General features: G+C 41.0%; 1 protein-coding gene across 3 annotated transcripts in view; it reads right to left on the bottom strand.

The window, feature by feature from the left end:
- Positions 1 to 20,081, bottom strand: part of TAOK1 (TAO kinase 1) — a 66,933-nt gene that overhangs the window by 23,761 nt on the left and 23,091 nt on the right. For all 3 annotated transcript variants that reach the window (XM_086763194.1, XM_086763196.1, XM_086763195.1), the window contains exons 2-8: positions 12,300 to 12,526; positions 8,043 to 8,114; positions 4,990 to 5,091; positions 3,932 to 3,977; positions 2,918 to 3,014; positions 2,040 to 2,153; positions 1,194 to 1,285 (exon numbers count right to left, since the gene is read on the bottom strand). In XM_086763194.1, coding sequence (XP_086619320.1) covers positions 1,194 to 1,285; positions 2,040 to 2,153; positions 2,918 to 3,014; positions 3,932 to 3,977; positions 4,990 to 5,091; positions 8,043 to 8,114; positions 12,300 to 12,431 — 655 coding nt within the window. In that variant the 5' untranslated portion in view covers positions 12,432 to 12,526. The remainder of the gene's footprint in view (positions 1 to 1,193; positions 1,286 to 2,039; positions 2,154 to 2,917; positions 3,015 to 3,931; positions 3,978 to 4,989; positions 5,092 to 8,042; positions 8,115 to 12,299; positions 12,527 to 20,081) is intronic.

The following is a 20,081-nucleotide window of genomic DNA, read 5'->3' on the forward strand; positions in this document are numbered from 1 at the left end:
ACTCAGCGTGCAGTAAGGCACCCGGGGGTGTGGTGGCCATGAGCTCACTGCATTCCTGGAGCGCTGCAGCCGGCCAAGTCTCCTTACTCCACTCGGAGCAGGATTGTCATGACAGTCACACCCCTTCAACTCACTTTATATTGGCAACCAAAAAAAAAAAATCTCTGAAGAAATAATCTATTTCATGTCCTGGAAGAAAATGAAGCTGACAGTTTGGAATGCCAGACAGCATTTTTAGCTAAACTGTGCAGTTCACATGGATTAGCGTATTCCTGAGAGCTCCTGCTGCCCAGCCGGGCTGCTCCTGTGCTGAGGCTGGTTTGGAGTAGGAGCAATGAGATCTGACGAGGATGGTAGGACAGCCTGAGGTGTGACGAGCAGCGCTGAACCCCACCATCCTGAGAAAAACTTACAGCAAAGTGCTTCTAGAGAGCTGGATCCTGACTAAAACCCGAGTAGTGCTGTGCATGATGCTGTGCTTCAGTGAGTGTATTTTTATTGCAAGAAAACACTTTAAATTTAACCAGAATGCCATACGAACACAGTCCTTTTAAACTGAAGTTCTGCTTTAAAGAGTCTGTTGTAATGGCAGTGCTGTAATTTCTTTTGGAACGGATTTATAGGTTACTACTTCAAAAATGGATTATTCTGTATCTTTTTGGGTTTTTTGTTTTTTTTTTTAAGATATTTTACAGTGAAATCTATTCACAACTGACAACATACGCTGCATATAGCTTTGAAGCTGTCCACTTATCCCAAACATCATTACTGCAAGGACCCATTAATGTACCTTAAGTTTGTATGCAAACAATATCAACTTACACCACTAAATACATTTTCACACTGGCACTTCTAATGGTTCATTTCTAAAGCTGTTTGGCAAATAAGACTGGTTTTCAGTTCAAAAGTTAACTGCCTCTCCAATGGAACGTGAAAATCTTTACTGATATAGCTTGGCTATTTTCTTTGTCTATGTAACTCTCTTTGGGTAATGAAAACACCAGTTCAATAAATATCAAATTGGAGACTTGGTCTTGAATTCTAGAGAGCACATTTAGCTCTTCTCTAAAATGCAAGCCCCAGAGAAACCAGGACAAGGAAGGAAGCATAGATCTTCCGCGCTGTAATTCACCTGAATAAGTTCTAGGTATTAAATAACCCCATTTCACAATTTTTCAAAGAAAATAACTTACCTAACTCAATACAGGTAATTCCAAGAGACCAAACATCTACTTTGCCATCATACTGCCCTTCATCCATGGCTAAAATCACTTCTGGGGCCATCCTAAAATAGGAAATCATAAAATTCTGGGCAACGGAACACATCATCATCATCACTGGTATTTCAACGAAACAGGCTGTTTCACTGATTTCAGCTACCATAAATAAATCATTCCCCAAGGTATGAGGCATGAACACGGGATACTGGAACAAAGTAGCACAAGCCTCTACAGAGGCTGCGCCGTCTTCTCCTGTGCGCTGCCCAGCTTTCCGCCTATGAGTATCACCACCTTCTTGCCCTCCCACATCTCCGATAGTTCAGCTAGCTGGCCAGCCCTGGTGAAAACGTTACAGCATGCAGTTGTGTAAACACCACAGATTAGGTGTGAGAGATCAAAAGAACACAAGGGATCTGCAAAGGGGTTTGTTCAATGAACCTGGCCTTTGCTATGAAAGAAAAAACACTGCAGTTATTTCAACAGCCAGACGCGGTGAGAACATAGGAATTGTTAAAACCACTGGGGGGAGTGATTAAAATACATTACGGATGATTCAGTCCCACCTCTACCACTCAAAGTCAGAGTAAGTAGAACAACAAAGTATTTTTATTACTTTCTGTGAACTACAAATACAAGGATTCAAAGTTTCTTGAAGTCAGACCCTAATTACTATTTCATCTTTTTTGGCAAAGTACATTTTATCACCACTACAACCAGGAGATTACAAAGCTAGCTCCAATAAAGCCCAAGCATATTAAATACCCAATAAATGATCGTTTTACTTCACAAAGCCAGAAATGTGTAAAACTCTTGGCTTACCAATATGGCGTCCCCACAAATGAGTTGGCAGGAGATGCTATGGAAGCAGACCCAAAGTCAGCAAGTTTCACCTGTCCCGGCTCTGTCAGCAGGATGTTTCCTGCCTTGATATCTCTGGTTATAGAACACAAATGTCAGTAATATTCCTCTACAAAAAATAAAGCCTTCTATAGGACTGACTACAAAACATGACAGTACGCACACGTTCAAGCTTCAGAATACCCTCATTTCCTCCAAATACAAAATCTTTAACCTTTAGGTCAACATCTTAACACAGTCCTTGATCTTAGGATCTGGTTTGCCTTAAAAAATCAACTTAAAATGACACACCTGGATAAGCTTCAAACACAGTTCAGCAAAACCTTCTTAACCAACTACGTCCTTTATAAATGTTTTTCAGAAAGTCCTAATAATGTAACTATTTAAATCCTTAATTCTACCAAAATGCAGCAGGTACTTCAAAACCAAACATTTGCATCCCATGCTTACGACATGCTTCTCAACCCGTGTGTTCATGTAAAACTAATTTTTTTCCTCAGCAACCTTTGCCTTCCAGTTGCTACAAGCTATTTAGGTGAACTCTGCCTGCCCTGCTATTCACTGTTTCAGGGAACAATCAACATCCTATCAAACACTGAAAAGCCTAGCAGATCCAAAACAATTCTGCAGAAATTATGAACACTAGCTATAAGAAATAGTGCATAAGGAGATAAACAGCTTGCTAGTATTTGACTACTATGTACCACTAGTTTGGGAGCATAAGGACACTGCAAAAAGAAAATCTCTGCTAACAAAACCTGCATTTGGGATGAAGGGGATACAATCAGCAAGGTGAATTACCTGTAAGTGTGTGAGACAACAGACATATAGGCACTTACCTATGGATCATATTGTGAGAATGCAAGTATGCTAATCCCTGGAGAGCACCATGGGTAATTGCTGCTATTTCCACTTCTTGCAATGGCTTTTTATGAACTTAAGGAAAGAATTTATTCGAAATTCAATATTAAAGAAAGCAATGCAGTTTGCAGCATGCAAGTGGGTACTGTTAACAATGTAAATAGAGAGAAAATACTAGAACTTCATTTTTACTAGGTTCAGTATGAGAAGCAAATGTAAAAAATAGTTCACAGCGTCGAATACATTCTATAATCAGATGCAATCTTCTACTTGTAAACCAGCAGCTATTTACTATCAAAAAGAGACTACTTTACAACCTTAAACTACATTCCTGTCAGTTCTGTGACCATTCTCCCAAATACCCATTTGTGACCCAATATTCAATTTTCCATTAATTAAGGTACACCCCGAACCCCAAACCTTTACAACAATTCACACACGAATAAATAAACCATAGCAAAATAGGCTACTCTCTGGCAGCTCAGCCTTTTGTCCTGAAATGCTTCTGGCAAGGAAAGGAGATGAACAACTTACTGACCACACATATATCTTCAAAGAATATTAATTTCAAGAAGCCTGACACAAAAATGACCATTTAACAAAAGACCTCATCAAGCAAAACCCTAACACGGCTGCAGCGCTGTTTTAGTCAACAGGCCTGCAGTTGTTAGTAAGCATTAGGATCAACAGCAAGGGTTTTCAGAAATAAATCTTGAACCGTCACGACGAGAGAACCTAAAACTCAGAAGAAAATAAATAGCTGACTGACAGCTTTAAAATCATACGAGCCAAGGAGAAACTAGGCACCTTGGAAAGCCGATATTCTACAGAAAAACCATTACAGCCATTCGAGGATTTGAAAAACTGCAACTGTTCACACGCACTCTGCCCCCAAATAAAATGATACACTCAAGGACAACTCTGTGATGCTGTAACCTCCTACTGCAGTACTATACTTCTGACTTTCAACCAAATAAAAGTGCGTAACATACCTTCTAGTAAGTCTGACGCTGATCCTAAACAATATTCCATAACAAGCTGTATGGGAAGAAATCAAAATAGTTGTTAGAAAATCTCTAAAAATAAGTGCATGTTTTCTAGATTTCTGTGGAGAAACTTAGAAATAATCATGGCTGCATACAATACAGGCTGCCATAACAAAATCAGCATTACTTGCAATATAAGCCCCATCCTAGCACTGTCACACTGACCCCTCCCACAGGGACAGCTCTAACTGGAATTGGCACAGCCTTCCTGCCTAAGATACCAAGCAACAAAACTTGTAAGGAAGGCAAAAAAAATACAGTTTTGTATTTTGTATAACCAATTATGTATTGTATTTCATATCTTACTTTATAGGCACATACTTAGCAGGAATGTTAAACTGCAGTTAACAAGCTTATTGGAGTATTAAGGGGCTATTTAGGGATTTACTTTAGATTTTGTCCCAGTGAGATTTTAAAAAAAGAAACTAAAACTTCGTCCTACAGATTTATTGAAGCTAATACACAGATAGTACTTACAATTTAAACTGTTAGTTCAACAATATGATTTCTTTAGTATACAATACTACAAAAATTCTGTCAGTTGGAGGTGCTACATCACACTTTTTGTTTGACAAAATGCTTCCTCTGCATAGCCAATTGCATCTATTCCTACACACACATTTTTATGCAAACAAACTCAAATAAACCAAATTCAGTTGTGTGCAGGAGAGGGGTGAAGATTGGTTTTTTTTGTTTGTTCAAACCAAATGTATGAAACTAGGTAGGAGATGACAGCGAGAGATAAAACCAGCTACTTGGTTTTCTCACCTAAACACACACACACAAAAATGACAATAAAAGTAAACAAGACACGAGACAAGAATTTAGTTAAATAGTAGAAATATTAGCTGCTCAAAATGTACTTTAATGACAATTATCAGTAGGGATTCTAAGCTATTTTATTAAAAGACTTTTTATTAAAATGCCTCTTGAAAGTTTGCTACAGACATTTTAAAGCGCCCTTAACCACAGCAGGAGAAGTGCAAAGTGCAGTAGATGCTTACCCATGCTGTATGCTCCCGCAAATAGCAGCCTTTGTATTCTATACTGTTAGGGTGTTTTATTCTTTGGAGGAACTTGACTTCCTTAATAATATCCTGCCATTTCTGTAGAAAATAAAAGCAATAGGAAGACTTTATAAAACTTTTTTTGGTTGTTGTTCAGTTAGTATGTCATTTAATTATTTTAAGAGGCAAAACCATCCTAAGGTTCCAAATCAAAATAAATTCACATCAGCACCAAGACATTCACTTCTTAACTCCTAAACAGATATACAAAACAAGAAGTTGATCATTAGGCTGCACGGGAAGGGTCTGAGGATCTCTCGTCAACTTTATATTTATGTGCATGCACAGGATATACTGGTAAACACAAAATAGCTGAGCAAGTCCTCAAAAAAGCAGCAATCCTTTTTTAAGGGATATCGCTTCTGTTGTCAAATCAAACATACATCCCAACCTGAAAGAGATATGGACGATAAGTGTCCTTCAGCGGGATCAGCTGCCTCTCACTTAACTCTTGCAGATAAAGACCCATCCCGACCAGTAAGGCTATTACACCGGATGAGGCTCCATTCATCAGCCGCCAAACATCTGACTACATTCTTGATAACTTTTCGCCATTGCTAGTTTAGTCTTTACAAGGACCGATTTAAAATGAGTCACCTACTAGATAAAGGAATGGTTCTGCAGGAGTAAAAAAAAAATAAACAGATAAAACAAAACCCGGGTTTATAATAAGGGGAGTTCTGCCACTGCAACTCTGAAGTATAGAAGAGGCCAAAATGTCATGTTCCAACGTGTGCCTAGACACTGCCATTACTCTCCTCAGAGGAAATCACCAAGTCCTCCTGTTGCCACACATCCACACCTCCTCAGGCAAGAAAGACAAAAGTTTGTAAGGACAACAGCAAAACTACAACTACCAGAAGAGATTTTCAAAAACAAATGCAGTAGCTGAAATCACTTAAGTATGCAGACATCAACACAACAGTGTTGACACCAAAAATGTTTTTGAGAAAGAGTATCAGTTCTGAAGTTACTGAGAGGCAGAGAAACCTCACCCAACACCAAAGGGTTCAAAAGCTGTTTCCCAGGTCCTGTTAAGCTCTCGGTACACATCTCCTCAGGCAGCTAGGATTCACAGATGGACGCAGGTCCCATATACCCAAATGCTTTGGAAAACACATACAAAACCCAAATCCTCCACAGTAAAAATGTCAGGGTTAGAGAAACAAATGAATCCAGGGAATATGGTAGCCACAACCAGGGCAGCTTATTGACTCAGCACTGCTCAACACCAGAAACCTCATGAGAACGGCATTAGTGCAGCTATACTAAGATAAACTCTCTCTCTGACACTCTTGTTCCAGTACAAGAACGACTTAGTTGCTTTTTACCTTTAGCCTCAGAGGCTTTCAGGTACTAAGCATTAAAAGCCAAACCAAGAAAGTGCCACGTTAAACTTCTATATTGAGAAGTGATACATTGGCCAACATGTATTCCTGATTTCCTGTGTAAAAAAAAAGCTTCAAGATCACATTAAGCGCACAGTACTACACGTTTCAAAGGTTTTTAACATATTTTTAGAATAGAATGTGTCCTTATTTTAGAGAATAATTATTTCCACCAATGATAAAATCTTATTATGAAACCAAAGTAAATATAAATGATACCAGAACGCCCTTAATCAATTTCTTGACATAGGCTAGATCATAACTCTAGCAAACTTCTGAACAAAACAAATAAACATAGAAGTAAAACAGAAAGTCTTTTAATCCTGGTCTTATTACTTTCTTCAAAATAAAGAAACATATGCATTGAAGACAAACACAAGCTATTTCCGAAGCATGCACAGTTTGTTTCATTCATGTCAATAGAGTATTTATAGCTCACAGTAATTAAAACAGTAGGACAAGTAGTAAGTACAAATTATTCTTTCATCAGTACACAGTTAAACAAGTCACCGCAGTGACAAAATAGAAACACGCAAGGCAAATTTAACTATGAAGCTAGAAATTAGGACTGCTGGAGGGATACTGCCACCTCTACCTCCTACACAGATACACGCACACACGCAGAAAGGAAGGAATGGTTCAGCTCCTTGTAGCGCAGATGATCAATACACAAAAGGCAGGCACAGAAAGCAACGAGCTGTTAGTCAAACTCAGAGCAAGACTGTTTCTAGGACTGGAATATAGAGAACGGAGGGAGGGAACCATAAATGCCCTGAACAATACGCTTACAATAAATACTTCTGTTGAGATTCATGCCACAATTTGATAGATGTCGTTTACCAGAAACAATGCCCAATCAGCTGTTCATGCAATGTTGGCCCTTTCAAGAATCTGTATTAGCACTTAAAACACTTCAGGTATAAAATCAATTATCTCTGTTAAGCGTTCTAGGGAAAACACCACACATCTGGGGTGGCCATGAAAACACTTAACGTTTAAATCTCAGAGGTCTACTTTTACAGACCTCTGCAAAGACTGTCTTAACCTCAGCTCTGGTAGCTCTTCCACAACTATGCTGCTGTTCAGATTTTCACACTAATTCATTCACTAGTCTTCTTTTGTTTCAGCTCCTCATCAGCACAGTCATCCCAGGGAAGGTCGCATTCTGCCTTACTACTTTGTATATGCAAGATTCTCTCCGAATCTTTCACTACTGCATCTGTTGCTATTATCCCTAACAAGCCTTTGTCCAGTAAGCAAAAAGGTTATTTTAAAATCTATTTAATACAGAATGTTTAATGGCAACAAGATTAAAAAATGGTAGGTTTGTACGTTAGTGTCTTTTTTGCTTTCTACAAATTTACGTGGTCCCATAAAAGAGCCTTTTGTGTCTGAAAGCAATGAGTCCTATCCATCTTTTCCAGGAGCAGATTAGGCAGAAATACACTGTGAACAGTAATTCGTTTCGTTTACGTAACACCCTCATTCACCTTCACAGTTACAGGAAAGATCTCTCCTGCAGTAACCGGGGTTAATTAAAATCATCCCATATAATAAGTTTTTGCAATGGACAAGACTTAATACGCAACATGTGCTACGTACCTCATTGGACTGCTTCCCACTATAGGACATTTTCTTGATGGCCACCACTTCATTGGTGCGCACATCACGTGCCTGTAACATGAAAACATGATGCATCAGTTTCTTCAGATCACGATTTTCCATAAGATGTAAACCAAACACACTTACAAGGAAGTAATTAAAAAAATCTTTATCCATTAGTTAACTTTTACAGAGAGATAAAGTAAAATATCTTCCAAGGGGTGCGGCTGCTGCATCTATTAGAAATTTCCTTCCAAAGTTAAAGATCACCTCCTGTTCGTGAGATAAGGTATGACGATTTTCCATGCTCAGCATTCAGTAAGTCTGTGCGTGAGCTGAATGCCATCACTTCTGAACTAAAAATCATAGCTTATAAAAGCAGCTCTGATTCAAGTAGAATGCATTTTCCACAAATCCACTTCCCTCCCTGCCCAGGTCCATTCCACATAAAAAAGCAGCAAGGCTCAGTCCCCTTGTTCCACTCCAAACACAAGCAAAGATGTCACAGGATGTGCAGGAGATACCTGCTCCAGGTATCGGCAGCTTTCTCCCCAGTGCTCCCACAAATCGTGTCTTAAATGTAGGCAGATGATGCGGACAGAAATGGCAGCAATCTAAGCGACCCATCTTCAGATTCCCGTTCAGACTTCCACTTTCTCGGTCCAGTAAGACTACTATTTACACCGCACAACAAACGCCAATGGTTTTTCACACTTCAAAGGCAGATTTCCTGCCTTCAGACAGCAACAATCCAAGATAAGACTAGACAAGAAGTTTCGTTTAGCTTAGCACCAAAGCAATGTGGCTCCTTCACGCTGGCAGGAGAAGAGGCAGCACTGCTTCACCTTGCAGGACGGATGGCTCCAGACCAGACCCCAGCCTCTCCCCTCTTAAGGATTTCAGCGGCACGGGAGGGTGGTGGAGTCTCTCTGATAAGAATAAGCAATTTGGATATGGAGCCAAATGATATAAATCAAAATGATGTGCACCACAGCATTCACTGCTGACTGATGGAAATGCTGATTTTTAACATACTTGTGCTATCAAGCACAGCCTATCAGAACAGGGATTAACGAAGTACCTGGACTCTGCCTTTTGTAAAAAGGTTTTTCAGTCACGTTTTAATTCTGCCGTTCATTAAAATGAGACTCCCATAATTCCCTGTCAGTCTTAATTTCAACCAATTATGACAAGCTTGAACCAATATTATTTTTAGTTTTCTTTCTGTTTAAGTGGATTCTTCCTACTGTCTCGCTGATATTACAGTACCTCTAAGGATGGAGAAGACAACTATTTTTGGGTTTTTGAGATAAAAAAGGAAGAATAAAATTCTACCTCCTAGATCTTTACTAATTAGAGATAATCTCCGAAACATTAAAATCGGTGAAAAATAGCAATAAAACAGGCAAGCCAAATACTAGAGTAGAGCAGAAGGAACACAGCTCTAACAAAAGAGAGTGGGTTATTCCTCTGCTCCATCTGCAGCGTTCCAGTGTAGTAGGTTTCCTGTGTCAAGTGAAAGCTATTATTACACTGCAGAGCAGGGAGTAGGGGAAGGATAATACCAAAATGATTCAGAGGTGCCAGACTTGCAGTTTCTAAGAAACTAAAACCATGAGGTGAACCAGCAAAATTCATGTCAATTATGACAGGGGAAAAAAAAAAAAAAAAAAAAAAAAAGAAAAAAAGAAGAAACTTTCAGCCACTGTAGGATGTACAAACAAAGAGACAAGAGTGAGCACTCTTAGCCAGTTATCACACGAGATAAATATATTACCCCGTCTCAGGATCACCGCTGAAAGGAAAGGAAGGTAGGTACAACTAACAAAAGACTAAACTGCATTTTAAAAAAGGCAGGAGGAGATTTCAAGATTATATGGACTCTTCTACTTGTTAATTACTCCCACATCTATTTATCATCAACATTTTTGGTCCAGGCTGTATGCAATGAAAGCGTTCTGGTGGTAGGGGTGCTATATATTAGTAAAGCCAAGCAAGCAACCCGGTCGTGTTTGCCTAACACCTACGGCCCTTCATTGCTACAGCGAGGCTGAGAGAGAACCATCACAGCTGACATCCCATGAATGTTAAAATCATGGGGTTTCATTTGCCTTTTGAGTGTCCTTGTGATCTTGAATAATTGAAAAAAGATGGTTCCTAGACAAAAGCCGTGAAGATGTTACAAGGCCAGCTAACTTAAACGATCTACATGAATGAGGCTTTTATGGCAGACATTCATGCACATATATCCTGCATTCCTCCAAAAACTCCAAACAAAGGATCAACATCTGGTAACCAGAGTAATTTCAGCAGTGATACAAAGCATGAGCAAAAAGAAGGTGCAGTATGCCATTGGCTTTGGTAATATGCTTTCAAGCAGTCATTAACTACAGTCCAGTATTACACTGATTAGAGAAAGTTTGTTTGCATCAGCAGAATCAAAATCTAGTTAAAGAAACTTAAGAGAAGTTTTTTTTTTTCCCCTGGCTTTACAGAGGAACAAAGGACATACACTCCTCTACGTCAAGTCTTTAGGCTCATTTAATTTACACTAAATTTCTCCCTCCACATTGTCTTTCTCATCTTTTAGGCTTCTGTTTGAGGAACCAAGTACGTTTCATGAAATAGTTTCAGATCAAGATCTTAGGCCTGGTACTAGTAAAAAGGCACCATAATACAACACAAAGCTTACAGGTTAAAACTTCGTAACATAGAAATAGCAACAGCGTATCTTCTTTGTTGGAAAATCTCTTATTTGACAAAAATAAAGGGCCCCAAAGGGTTGGAGCAGCACGATGCACTGCTCACACTTGTCTTTTTGCAAGTGCCAAATTAGACATACTTTCTGTCAAAGCAGCACAATGCAAACACTGCAAAGTAATGGCACCCTGTAGTGAATACGTACCAATCTTTAATGAATTTGCAGTCTAAAACGGTGGGGAAAAGAAGAAAGAAGGGCCTAGAAATTAAGGACCTCTCACTTTTGATCACTTTGTAGAAGGAGCTGGTAACGGGCAACCAGCCCTTGCCACGACTACGAAGTTCAAGCAGTCTGCAAATGCCAGGACGGCAGCTCCTTGCCGATATCTGGGAACGCCGTCAGCACACAGCTCCAGGTTACCTCTACCTGGCTGCGGGTTTTCCATACCTATGCGGTTCATCCACGTCTCTACAAGATACAGTGTTCCTGAAAAACTTCAATAATATTTCCATAGCAGGAAGACAGATTTGTCAGTTCCCTCCTTTTATATCCACTCTTTAACCAACTCGAGTAAATGAGGAGAAGTAAAGGCTACAGGTGAGCACTGTTGTGTTAGGAAACATTTCCTCCCCCAGGTCCGTTCCCAGACAGCAGCGGCTCATAGTTTTAAGCAGGGAACAAAATTAAGAAGCTTTTCCTAATTAGTTCATCTGTGCTGCATTAAATTTGTGCTGGAAGGTTCCCAACATGGCCTGCTGCAATTATTAACGATGAATAGGCATCTCATAAAATACCGACACAAATGGTTTGCTGAAGGAAAATTGGCAGGTTTGGCCACACCTCTTATAATTACAAATGTGAAAAGGTTTTCTGAGGAAAATGTTTTTTTAATGAAGGTCTCACAGTATGCACTTTGGTTAACATATAGCAACCTGGAAATGAGTTACCGTGAGACATCCCACCTCTGGTTGAGCTCTACAAGCAGCCTGGGAAAAATCCTGCTGTCCAGACCTTCATGTCAAATGAGTTTTAAGCAGATGAATACTGGGATTCTTTGTCTGCAGTAGGGAAGGATGTGACAGGAGGACAAATGACAACAAAAGCACCAACATTCAGGTGTCAAAGACAGAGAATGGCTTTAAGGGAGCCTGGGGGTATGCACGAAGGGAGAGAGAACTCAATTTCTCTCAAGGGACAAGAGATGATGAGGAGACAACCAGACCAAGAGAAGTGCATTGCCAGCCAGAACTGTCAGAGCAGAAGTCCATGTTTTAATTTGCAGATAAATCCCTGCTTGCAGCAGAACAACGCACCTAAAAGCACCAGGCAAGGGCCGCATTTCCAGGTTTTCTTTTCAGTTTCTATGCAAACACCTTACAGATACCGCGAGCCTGTGAACGGACTGAGACTGTACAGACACACAATAAAACACCTCAACAGCATATAAAAAGATTCATAGTAGTTTCTTTTCCTCAATATGTTCAAAAAAGTCTACATCCACAGTTTAAAGGTAAAAAGAGACACAGCTAAAATTCACAAGTCATGGAGCTACTTACAAAATAAACGGCTCCAAAGCTTCCATGGCCAATCTCTCGGAGATCTGTGAAGAGCTTCTCTGGATCTTCTTTGAAGAACAGCTCTGCAATTTCTGGGTCCTTCAGGCTGCCCGCTCGGCTGGTTGATGGCATCCTGCTGGGCAGTTAGCCGACCGACTATCTGGGTTTAAAGTGCTGCCTCAACCCTTGGTTCATCTGTATGAATGGAGCCTCTTCAGCATGGATTACTGCAAGAAAAAGATTGCAATCCTTCACTGATTATCCACTTCTCAAAGAGCACGAAACAAAGCTACCGCAGAGCAAGCTACCAGAGCAAGCACCTCTGCTGCATGAAGCAACACAACCTATCTGCTGGGATAACGGCACATTCCCACTGTGACAGCAGTCAAGCATTTCTACAGAACACAAACCAAAACCAAAACACAAAACATGACACATTGCTTGCTCCAGCACCCACTCCGTCACCGGCAGAGCCACCAACAGAACTTCTCTGACCTACAGCCATAACCAGTCGGTCACCAATGAGCCCGTACTGCCTTGACACCCTCCCTCTGAAGGGTTACAGACGCCGTGTCTCGAAGTACTATTTGGACTTTGTGAAGTAGATGACAATTGCATATACACATCATGGTCTTCGCAAGACAAGATACACGGTACAAGTATGACGTGTATGAACCACCACTATTTACTGATCTGTATGTACATTTTTAAATTCAGTTCAGCGTTTTTATTCTTCTGCAATTGTACTCCAGTTAAGAAGCTGCCAGTCATCAACTTTCACTCATTTCAGCATGCATGCGGAGACCTCTCTAAAGCTTCTCCTTCCACAATTAAGTCATGCTCCTTTTTGTTTCTTCTCTTATCTAAATTCAAGATTTCCATCTTAAAGTGCCTGCTCTGCAGATTCTTATTTGCAACCCCCTTCTCTAGACGAACAGCATCCAGAACAGGAGATACCCAGCTCCCCACACGACACATGTCTTTCTACTCTGCTTCAGCAGATGCAAACATTTTAATCGTGACAGCACACGATACAGCCTTCTACAACACTGGGAAACACTTTCTTCAGAGGAACTTGCGACTTCAGATGCCACTGGGAAGGTATGAAATGCTTTCTGTTTGCACCGTGCATTTGCGTTCATTTCCTCAAAGTGTGTCTTGGAATCCACCCAGAATAAAAGTATACTTGCAAGTTGTCCTAAAATCTTACTGTATCTTTTCAACAGGTAAAGACAAACAACCATTACAAGTAAAATGCACATTTTTGTTTTTTCTCCTAAAGGAAGGGCCTGGGTATTGGGATTTCCTCTCAATTCTCTGTAAATTGTCACCAATAAACACAATTTTGTGTCACTGGCAAACAGCTAATCACACAGCTCACTTCTTTCAAAGAATCCCTCTCTGGTCAACACTTGTGCTTTTTAAAATTCATTTTTCATACCTCAAATTGTTTTTTTAAAGAGTTTTACATCTTCGTAATGGGAAAAAATTCAATAAACCTGACTTTAGCCAACGTATCAGAAGGCCCCGTCCCTGTCCATTTTCCCTCCTTTTCTGGACACCATAAACTCCACCTTTCTCCAAGCCTCTAGACCATCAATGAATCATTTGTTTCTCCCTCCCTGCGGAACAATTCCTACAAGGATGGAAAAAAGACTTACTCCCGCATGTTTACGCTCAGTGTTACTCTTCTCTAGACAGCTGCAGCATGAGAAAGTGCCAAAGACTGCCAGCTCCTTGTTAGTTCAAATAACTGCCAGCATCACTACAAGGAGAGCACAGTTGCGCGAGGGACAGCCAAGACATACCTAGCTGTAAAGTCTGCAAGAGTCTCCAGTTTTCCCAATTAAGACATGCATGGGAAAGAGAACGCAGGGAAGGGAAGTAAAATCCAGCATTTTCATAGCTTTCCTCCAAGAGGTCAGTATTCAAAAAGATTTATAATGCAACCCAAAGCGCGTTTCCACGATAGCCCGCTCTCAGGGGCTAAGGAAAAAACAACACTGAAATCCCAGTGGTGTACGTATGTATACACACATGGGGAAAACACGCAGCTGTTCACAACTCTGCTACACTGCGCTTGTGAGCGGGCACACACGCATTTCGTATCGATTCAGGATCATTACTGGAGCCTTCGAAGCAGACGGCATCAGCACACGACGTACCCAGCTGCCAACGAAGGAGAGTGAGACGCACAGGAAGGAGACCGCGATATCTCCACCTTGCGTTGCATAACGCAGTAACTAACGACGTGTGGGAAGGAAAATCATGAGCTTCAAGTCAGCTCATACCTGAAGCATGCTACATTTATGAAGACTGGAGGAAAAGTTGCGGGTTTTTTTTGTCATTTTTCTTTCTTTCTTTCAAATAAGCCAACAATATTCCACTTGATTCCAGCTCTAAGAAGCACATAACTCTGAAAGACAACTGTTTCACATTTACAGCCCCCGACGAAACAATAGACAAAAAGCATCAGTCAAAGAAGCGAGAGAAAGGAGCTGGGGGAAGGGAGCTGATAACCAGAGCACACTCAGTATTATTGAAGGAATGTTTCTTGGATCAACGGTAATGATGTCATGTTCCATCTTTTAAGAAGCATCAGATTCTTACAAAAAGGACATTGTTGTTCAAAAGCAACTGCTGCAATCCCAGAATGCCCTTTTCCCTACATCTGTTAGTCAGAGGGGCTAGGCTTGGATAAACCTGCTAACATGGCCAAAAGTCACATGTCCCCGCGAGCGAGCGTGCGTGTGAGAGCCGGAGCCAGGAGAAAACCCTGCGCGCACACAGCTGAGATGGATTACAGCTTTCTCCCCCTCCCCACCTCCCCTCGATGCCAAACCAGCCACCAGACTCGTTCTTGGCATCGTTTCTGAGCATGCCTCTGCAACGTCATCAACAGGCAACACTTTTTACCGCTGCTGGAACTCTTACCAGGCTCACTGACAAGACGTGCAGAAGCGGTATGGGACCGGCTACCGCGCTGCCGGGCTTCGAATGACGCAGAGCAGAACTCCTCATCTGCCGCGATACACCTTAAAATACAGCTTTCTCCCCTTTAATCCTGAAAGCGTTGAGACAAACTGAATTATCTTTATTCTTGGAAATAATTGCCACTTTGAAATGCATGAGAATAAAAACATTAAGTATTAAAACCTATTTAACAGAACAGTCACAAAAGTGTATGTGACACTATGCTTGTCGTTTGATCTGCTTAGATGGAACAATAAAATGCATTAATGTAAATTCCATCCCTAAGAAAGCTTTACACAGTCTCGCTTAAAGCGCTCCCATTTTTTTATGGATGCTACAACATTAAATTCCCTCAGTCGCCTTTTTACCCAGACAACACGCGCTGCCTGCCAAAGCCCCACAGTGCCAGCAGCGGAGGTGCTCTGCCTCCCGCCTTGCAGTAACGACACCCGAACGCTTTGGGGAAATGGAAGTGAAGTTAGGAGAAACGGCATGCAATGTGGTTATTGCATTATTTTAAATGTAATAAATATACAGATGAGTCTTAAGATTTAAAAAATCCCCACAACCAAACTGCCCTGAAAATTAACTCGTATACCGGCAGGCAGCTGGTTTTCTAAATGATGGTCAAGTTGCACTTATGTATTTCACATTTTCCACCGAACGCAGACTCTTCACTACAGGTTTTTTGGATCGGCGCAGCTATACAGTGAAACACAATTGTTCGCAGTGGATGGGACTGATCATCTCACCTTAGCTCAGAGCAGGTGGTCAGATCCTGGCTGTGGCCAAGAGACAGCCCTGCTAACAGGACACGGCACCCTCCGACTGTGCCCGTCTCTGCTGGCTGAAGAGGCAGTCTACCTACAAGCCACCTTCCAAGCTGCTTAAACTAGATAAAATAAATTTCACTTTTTTCCCTGGTTGTCACTCATACAAAAAGAGAACATTGCATTGTATAAACATAACTATTGGTACTTAGATAACTCCACTTGTAACCAACAAGGTGATGAAGGACACAAGAAAGATTCCAAATAAAGCAGGGAACGACCAAAGCACCAGATCGGACCAACTCTGCTTCCATACAGTCGGCTGAACTAACTACGTTTAGTTACTGGCTACCATTACCGGTGTAAATGACATCGACTACAGGCCAAAATGTTTTATCAAATTACTTTCATCTGAACAACTACCACTTAGCAGAAATTGCATGCACAGATCCACAAAAGCCTATGAATCAATCACACATCACATCCCCTGTAATTACAACTACATTAGATGTACACACACACCTTGAACCACGGACATAAGGAAGCAGAAGATGAGGACGGGGTAAGACCTGTTCTCTTCCAAGTTTCCTGCCTCCCTGTCATGTCATCTCAAGCTCAAGTAAGACCCACCCCTGTGACTAACATCCCCTGGGATCCTGCAGAGCAGAACAAGCAAAGCTCTAAATGGTCCAATGTCGTATTTAAAGTGCATATCTAAGCCTTATGCTACAGAGACCTCAGAGAAATTAAAATTTGTCCATAGTAAAATATCTGACGGATGTCAGTGTCCCTGATAACTGTTTTCACCTAATAAACTGATCCTCTAAGAAGAGAATGCACTTAGCCTTCCTTGCGGAGAAGGGAACCTACTCACCGAGATCTCCACCTATCCATCATTTCTCCAGCTCACCTCCAGGCCAGCTCAGTGACCAGAAGGTATTTGGTTACACTAACCAGGAGATACATCAAAGCACCCGTAGTTCCTTAAGAAGGTCCAAAAGTTTGCAGAAACCAAAACGTGACCATTACAATACTTGCTTGCTTGTCGATTATTAGCATTAAAAAGCAGCACATTTTGATCAAATGAAGTTTCAAGGAATCAACATATTCAACACCCTTCAGTTTCTATACACAAGAATATTATAACCAGAGTTAAAGAAATACCATGTGAGCACAAAATGGAAACAATTTAGGCATCCACCATTCAGTGTCTCTCTCCATTTCACCGAGTACCAAGAGGGACACTACACGGACTCCTAATGAGGCCGACAGGAATGCTGTCCTCTATTACTGAATTATAAACAAAAATGATTTGCAATTTGAGACATAAATCTCGGTTTATGTAACAGCCATTTGCAGTATGATACACCTAGCACAGAAAACCCAGAAAAACTTATCTTTAGTATCAAATGTAGGGACACTATGGATTTTTCCCCAACACAGTATACATGACACTTCAAAAATAAACACACCAGGACACCAGTTACAGCACCTCGGATCTTTAGAGACGCAGGTTGTAAGAGCAAAGACTATGAAGTGAACATCCAACACAGATGTCTACTGGTCCTTCGAAGCTCTTCTTACCCAAAGTTGGGGTGGGGGGAATCAATCAAACCCCGCCCTGCAAAAACACCACCAAGAAACAACAGCCCACTGCAACACAACTTCATTTGGAAACTGGCATTTAGATTTTTTTTTTTTTTTTTAAAGCATCTTCATTGTACATGGCGCAAACAGTTGCCGATTTTTAGTGTAATTTCCTCTGGCAGGATCTAAAGCAAGAGAATCACATAGATGGGGAATGAGTGTCATCAAACAACTGTTGAAAAAGGGAAAAGTGATTTTCTCTTACTTGCATATGGGTCAGATCTGGGGAGTGTATGAAGCTGAGATTAAATTATCCTCTCAACACACTATTAAAAATTTCCTGAATGGCTTCCAGTTGACACTGAAAATTTCCACCACTATCATAAATATGGTAAACTGGAACTATTGAAAGAACTGACTTTCAATTTTTTTTCTTTTACTTACAGTTATGCCTAAAGTGGAAGCTGGATGGTAAGAATTCTTAAAGAATGATTAGACAGTACGTATGCTTAAAATACCGACTTTTTAAAGTTTCTGTATAGCACTGAATGCTTGACCTGAAAGGACAATTTTTTTTCTAAGTAGCAGACAAATCACTCCCCATTTTTGATAGGCCGAATAAAAGCCTGTAAAATAAAAAAGTAAGCAAAAGTACAGAATGCAAGTTGCTGCTTGTACGCAAAATGTGAAGTAGGCACTACTTCATGCATTTTCAGAAAAAAACAAAACAAAACAACCCTTAATTAAGAGTTTTCTAGCGTACAAACCAAAAATATCAGCACATATGAGCTGTTTGGTTATAAACCATGCAGAACAAACCGCAGCTGGACTTCCAGCACCATATAATACTGCCTGTTGGGTAGAGGAAGCTTCTTCCCTGACATCTATTTGAGACGTTGAAGAAACTGTCCCAGCAGAAGGTACAACTGCGTACCCAGGCACATCATCGCTTGCTCAGGACCACACTGCCGAGCACAGGAGCTGAGCTCTGGCTGTTACGTGTCTGAGACTGAAACACCTCATCTACAACACTGCAACACCTTAGGAACGATGCTACTGCTCTTAACTTATTTTGTGACCTGCATATAAATCAGCCTCTAAAATTTTAGCCTGATTAACTCCTTGCATGGAGTTACTTTATCTGGAAAAATAAAGGGCAGACAGAGATTGCCTACCATAACCCCATCGCTTTATTTGCTGTCCATCAAAAGGCAGGCACTGGCCGGCCTGCGGAAGTGGGGCTGCACAACGGGACCCGAATCAGCGCGTCCCTTCTACAAGGGCACAGACAGAAGAGCTTCTGTTGGCTGATCTGAAATTCAGGGGATCTGCAGCCGGCGCAATACTGCTGGATTCAGGATTGTCTTCTATCCACCTCTCTGCAGATCCCAGCAAACACAGGGACACACGTCGATGAGTGCTTTATGGTTACTGGGAAAGTACATTCTTGATCACTGCACCCAGCGTCTTCCAGTGAGCTTGTCAAAACTACATACCATGTTTTTAATTGCTTCCCAATTCCAAAATGTGTCCTGGCAAATCACCAAGTGCTGTGGACATTCTTTAAAACCTTCCTAACCCTAGGCTCTGGTCCACCCAGTCAACTCTTTTCCTGTTCTGACAAAAGCAGAGCAACTCTCAAGTGCCTTAACATCCATCGCACACATGGAAGATGAGTTACTCTCTGCTCACAGCAGAGAAAGGCTGTTTCCTTGAACAGCTAAAAATTAGCTTCCCATCCATGCTCAATTACACCATGGCAGAAAGTATCAAGACAGTTGTCTTCTAGGTGACTATCACAATGGAAAGTCTATCAGCATCTCCAAGCCTCACAAAAGGAACAGCAATTTTAGTCACGTGATTCACTTGAAACTACATACTGCAGACTACTTGTGTACTTGGGTAAGCCTCTCCCACCAACCTAACAACATGTTACTTTTTCTCCTCCTAGTTCTGCAATTTGGAAATCTTCCTAGAGTCATAATTAAGGGGGGGAAAAAAAAATCCAAGAAAAACTTGGAGGTGCAGCAAGTGGCATTTAGCTTCTCCCATGCCCTGCAAAAGGGACAAGATGCACTCAAGAACACCTCCCTCAGGATCCTGTTAACTTACTTTTACCACTTTGTAGTGAGCTGCAGCTCAGATGAAAAAAATGCTGACAGTGTCATGAATTTGCCTCTCTCTTCATTATCTTAAAATCATTCTTTTTGGCACACTTGTTCTCCACACTGGATCCACTAGGACTATCTGTCATTAAGGAAAAGGTGGGTGCAGATGAATAGCATTGTACAAAAGACTGTTAGAAAAAATATTTACTATTCAGAAAAAAACCCAAGATGCTGCCACAAAATGATTAAACTACAAGCAGAACAAATACACCTGGAATGGGTCGAGAAAACTAGATCGTGGAAGGTAACTGTGGACCATGGAAGCCCCCACTGGGACATAACAG

The sequence above is a fragment of the Chlamydotis macqueenii genome, chromosome 19 (assembly GCF_036417535.1).
Source record: "Chlamydotis macqueenii isolate bChlMac1 chromosome 19, bChlMac1.mat, whole genome shotgun sequence".
Lineage (NCBI taxonomy): Eukaryota > Metazoa > Chordata > Aves > Otidiformes > Otididae > Chlamydotis > Chlamydotis macqueenii.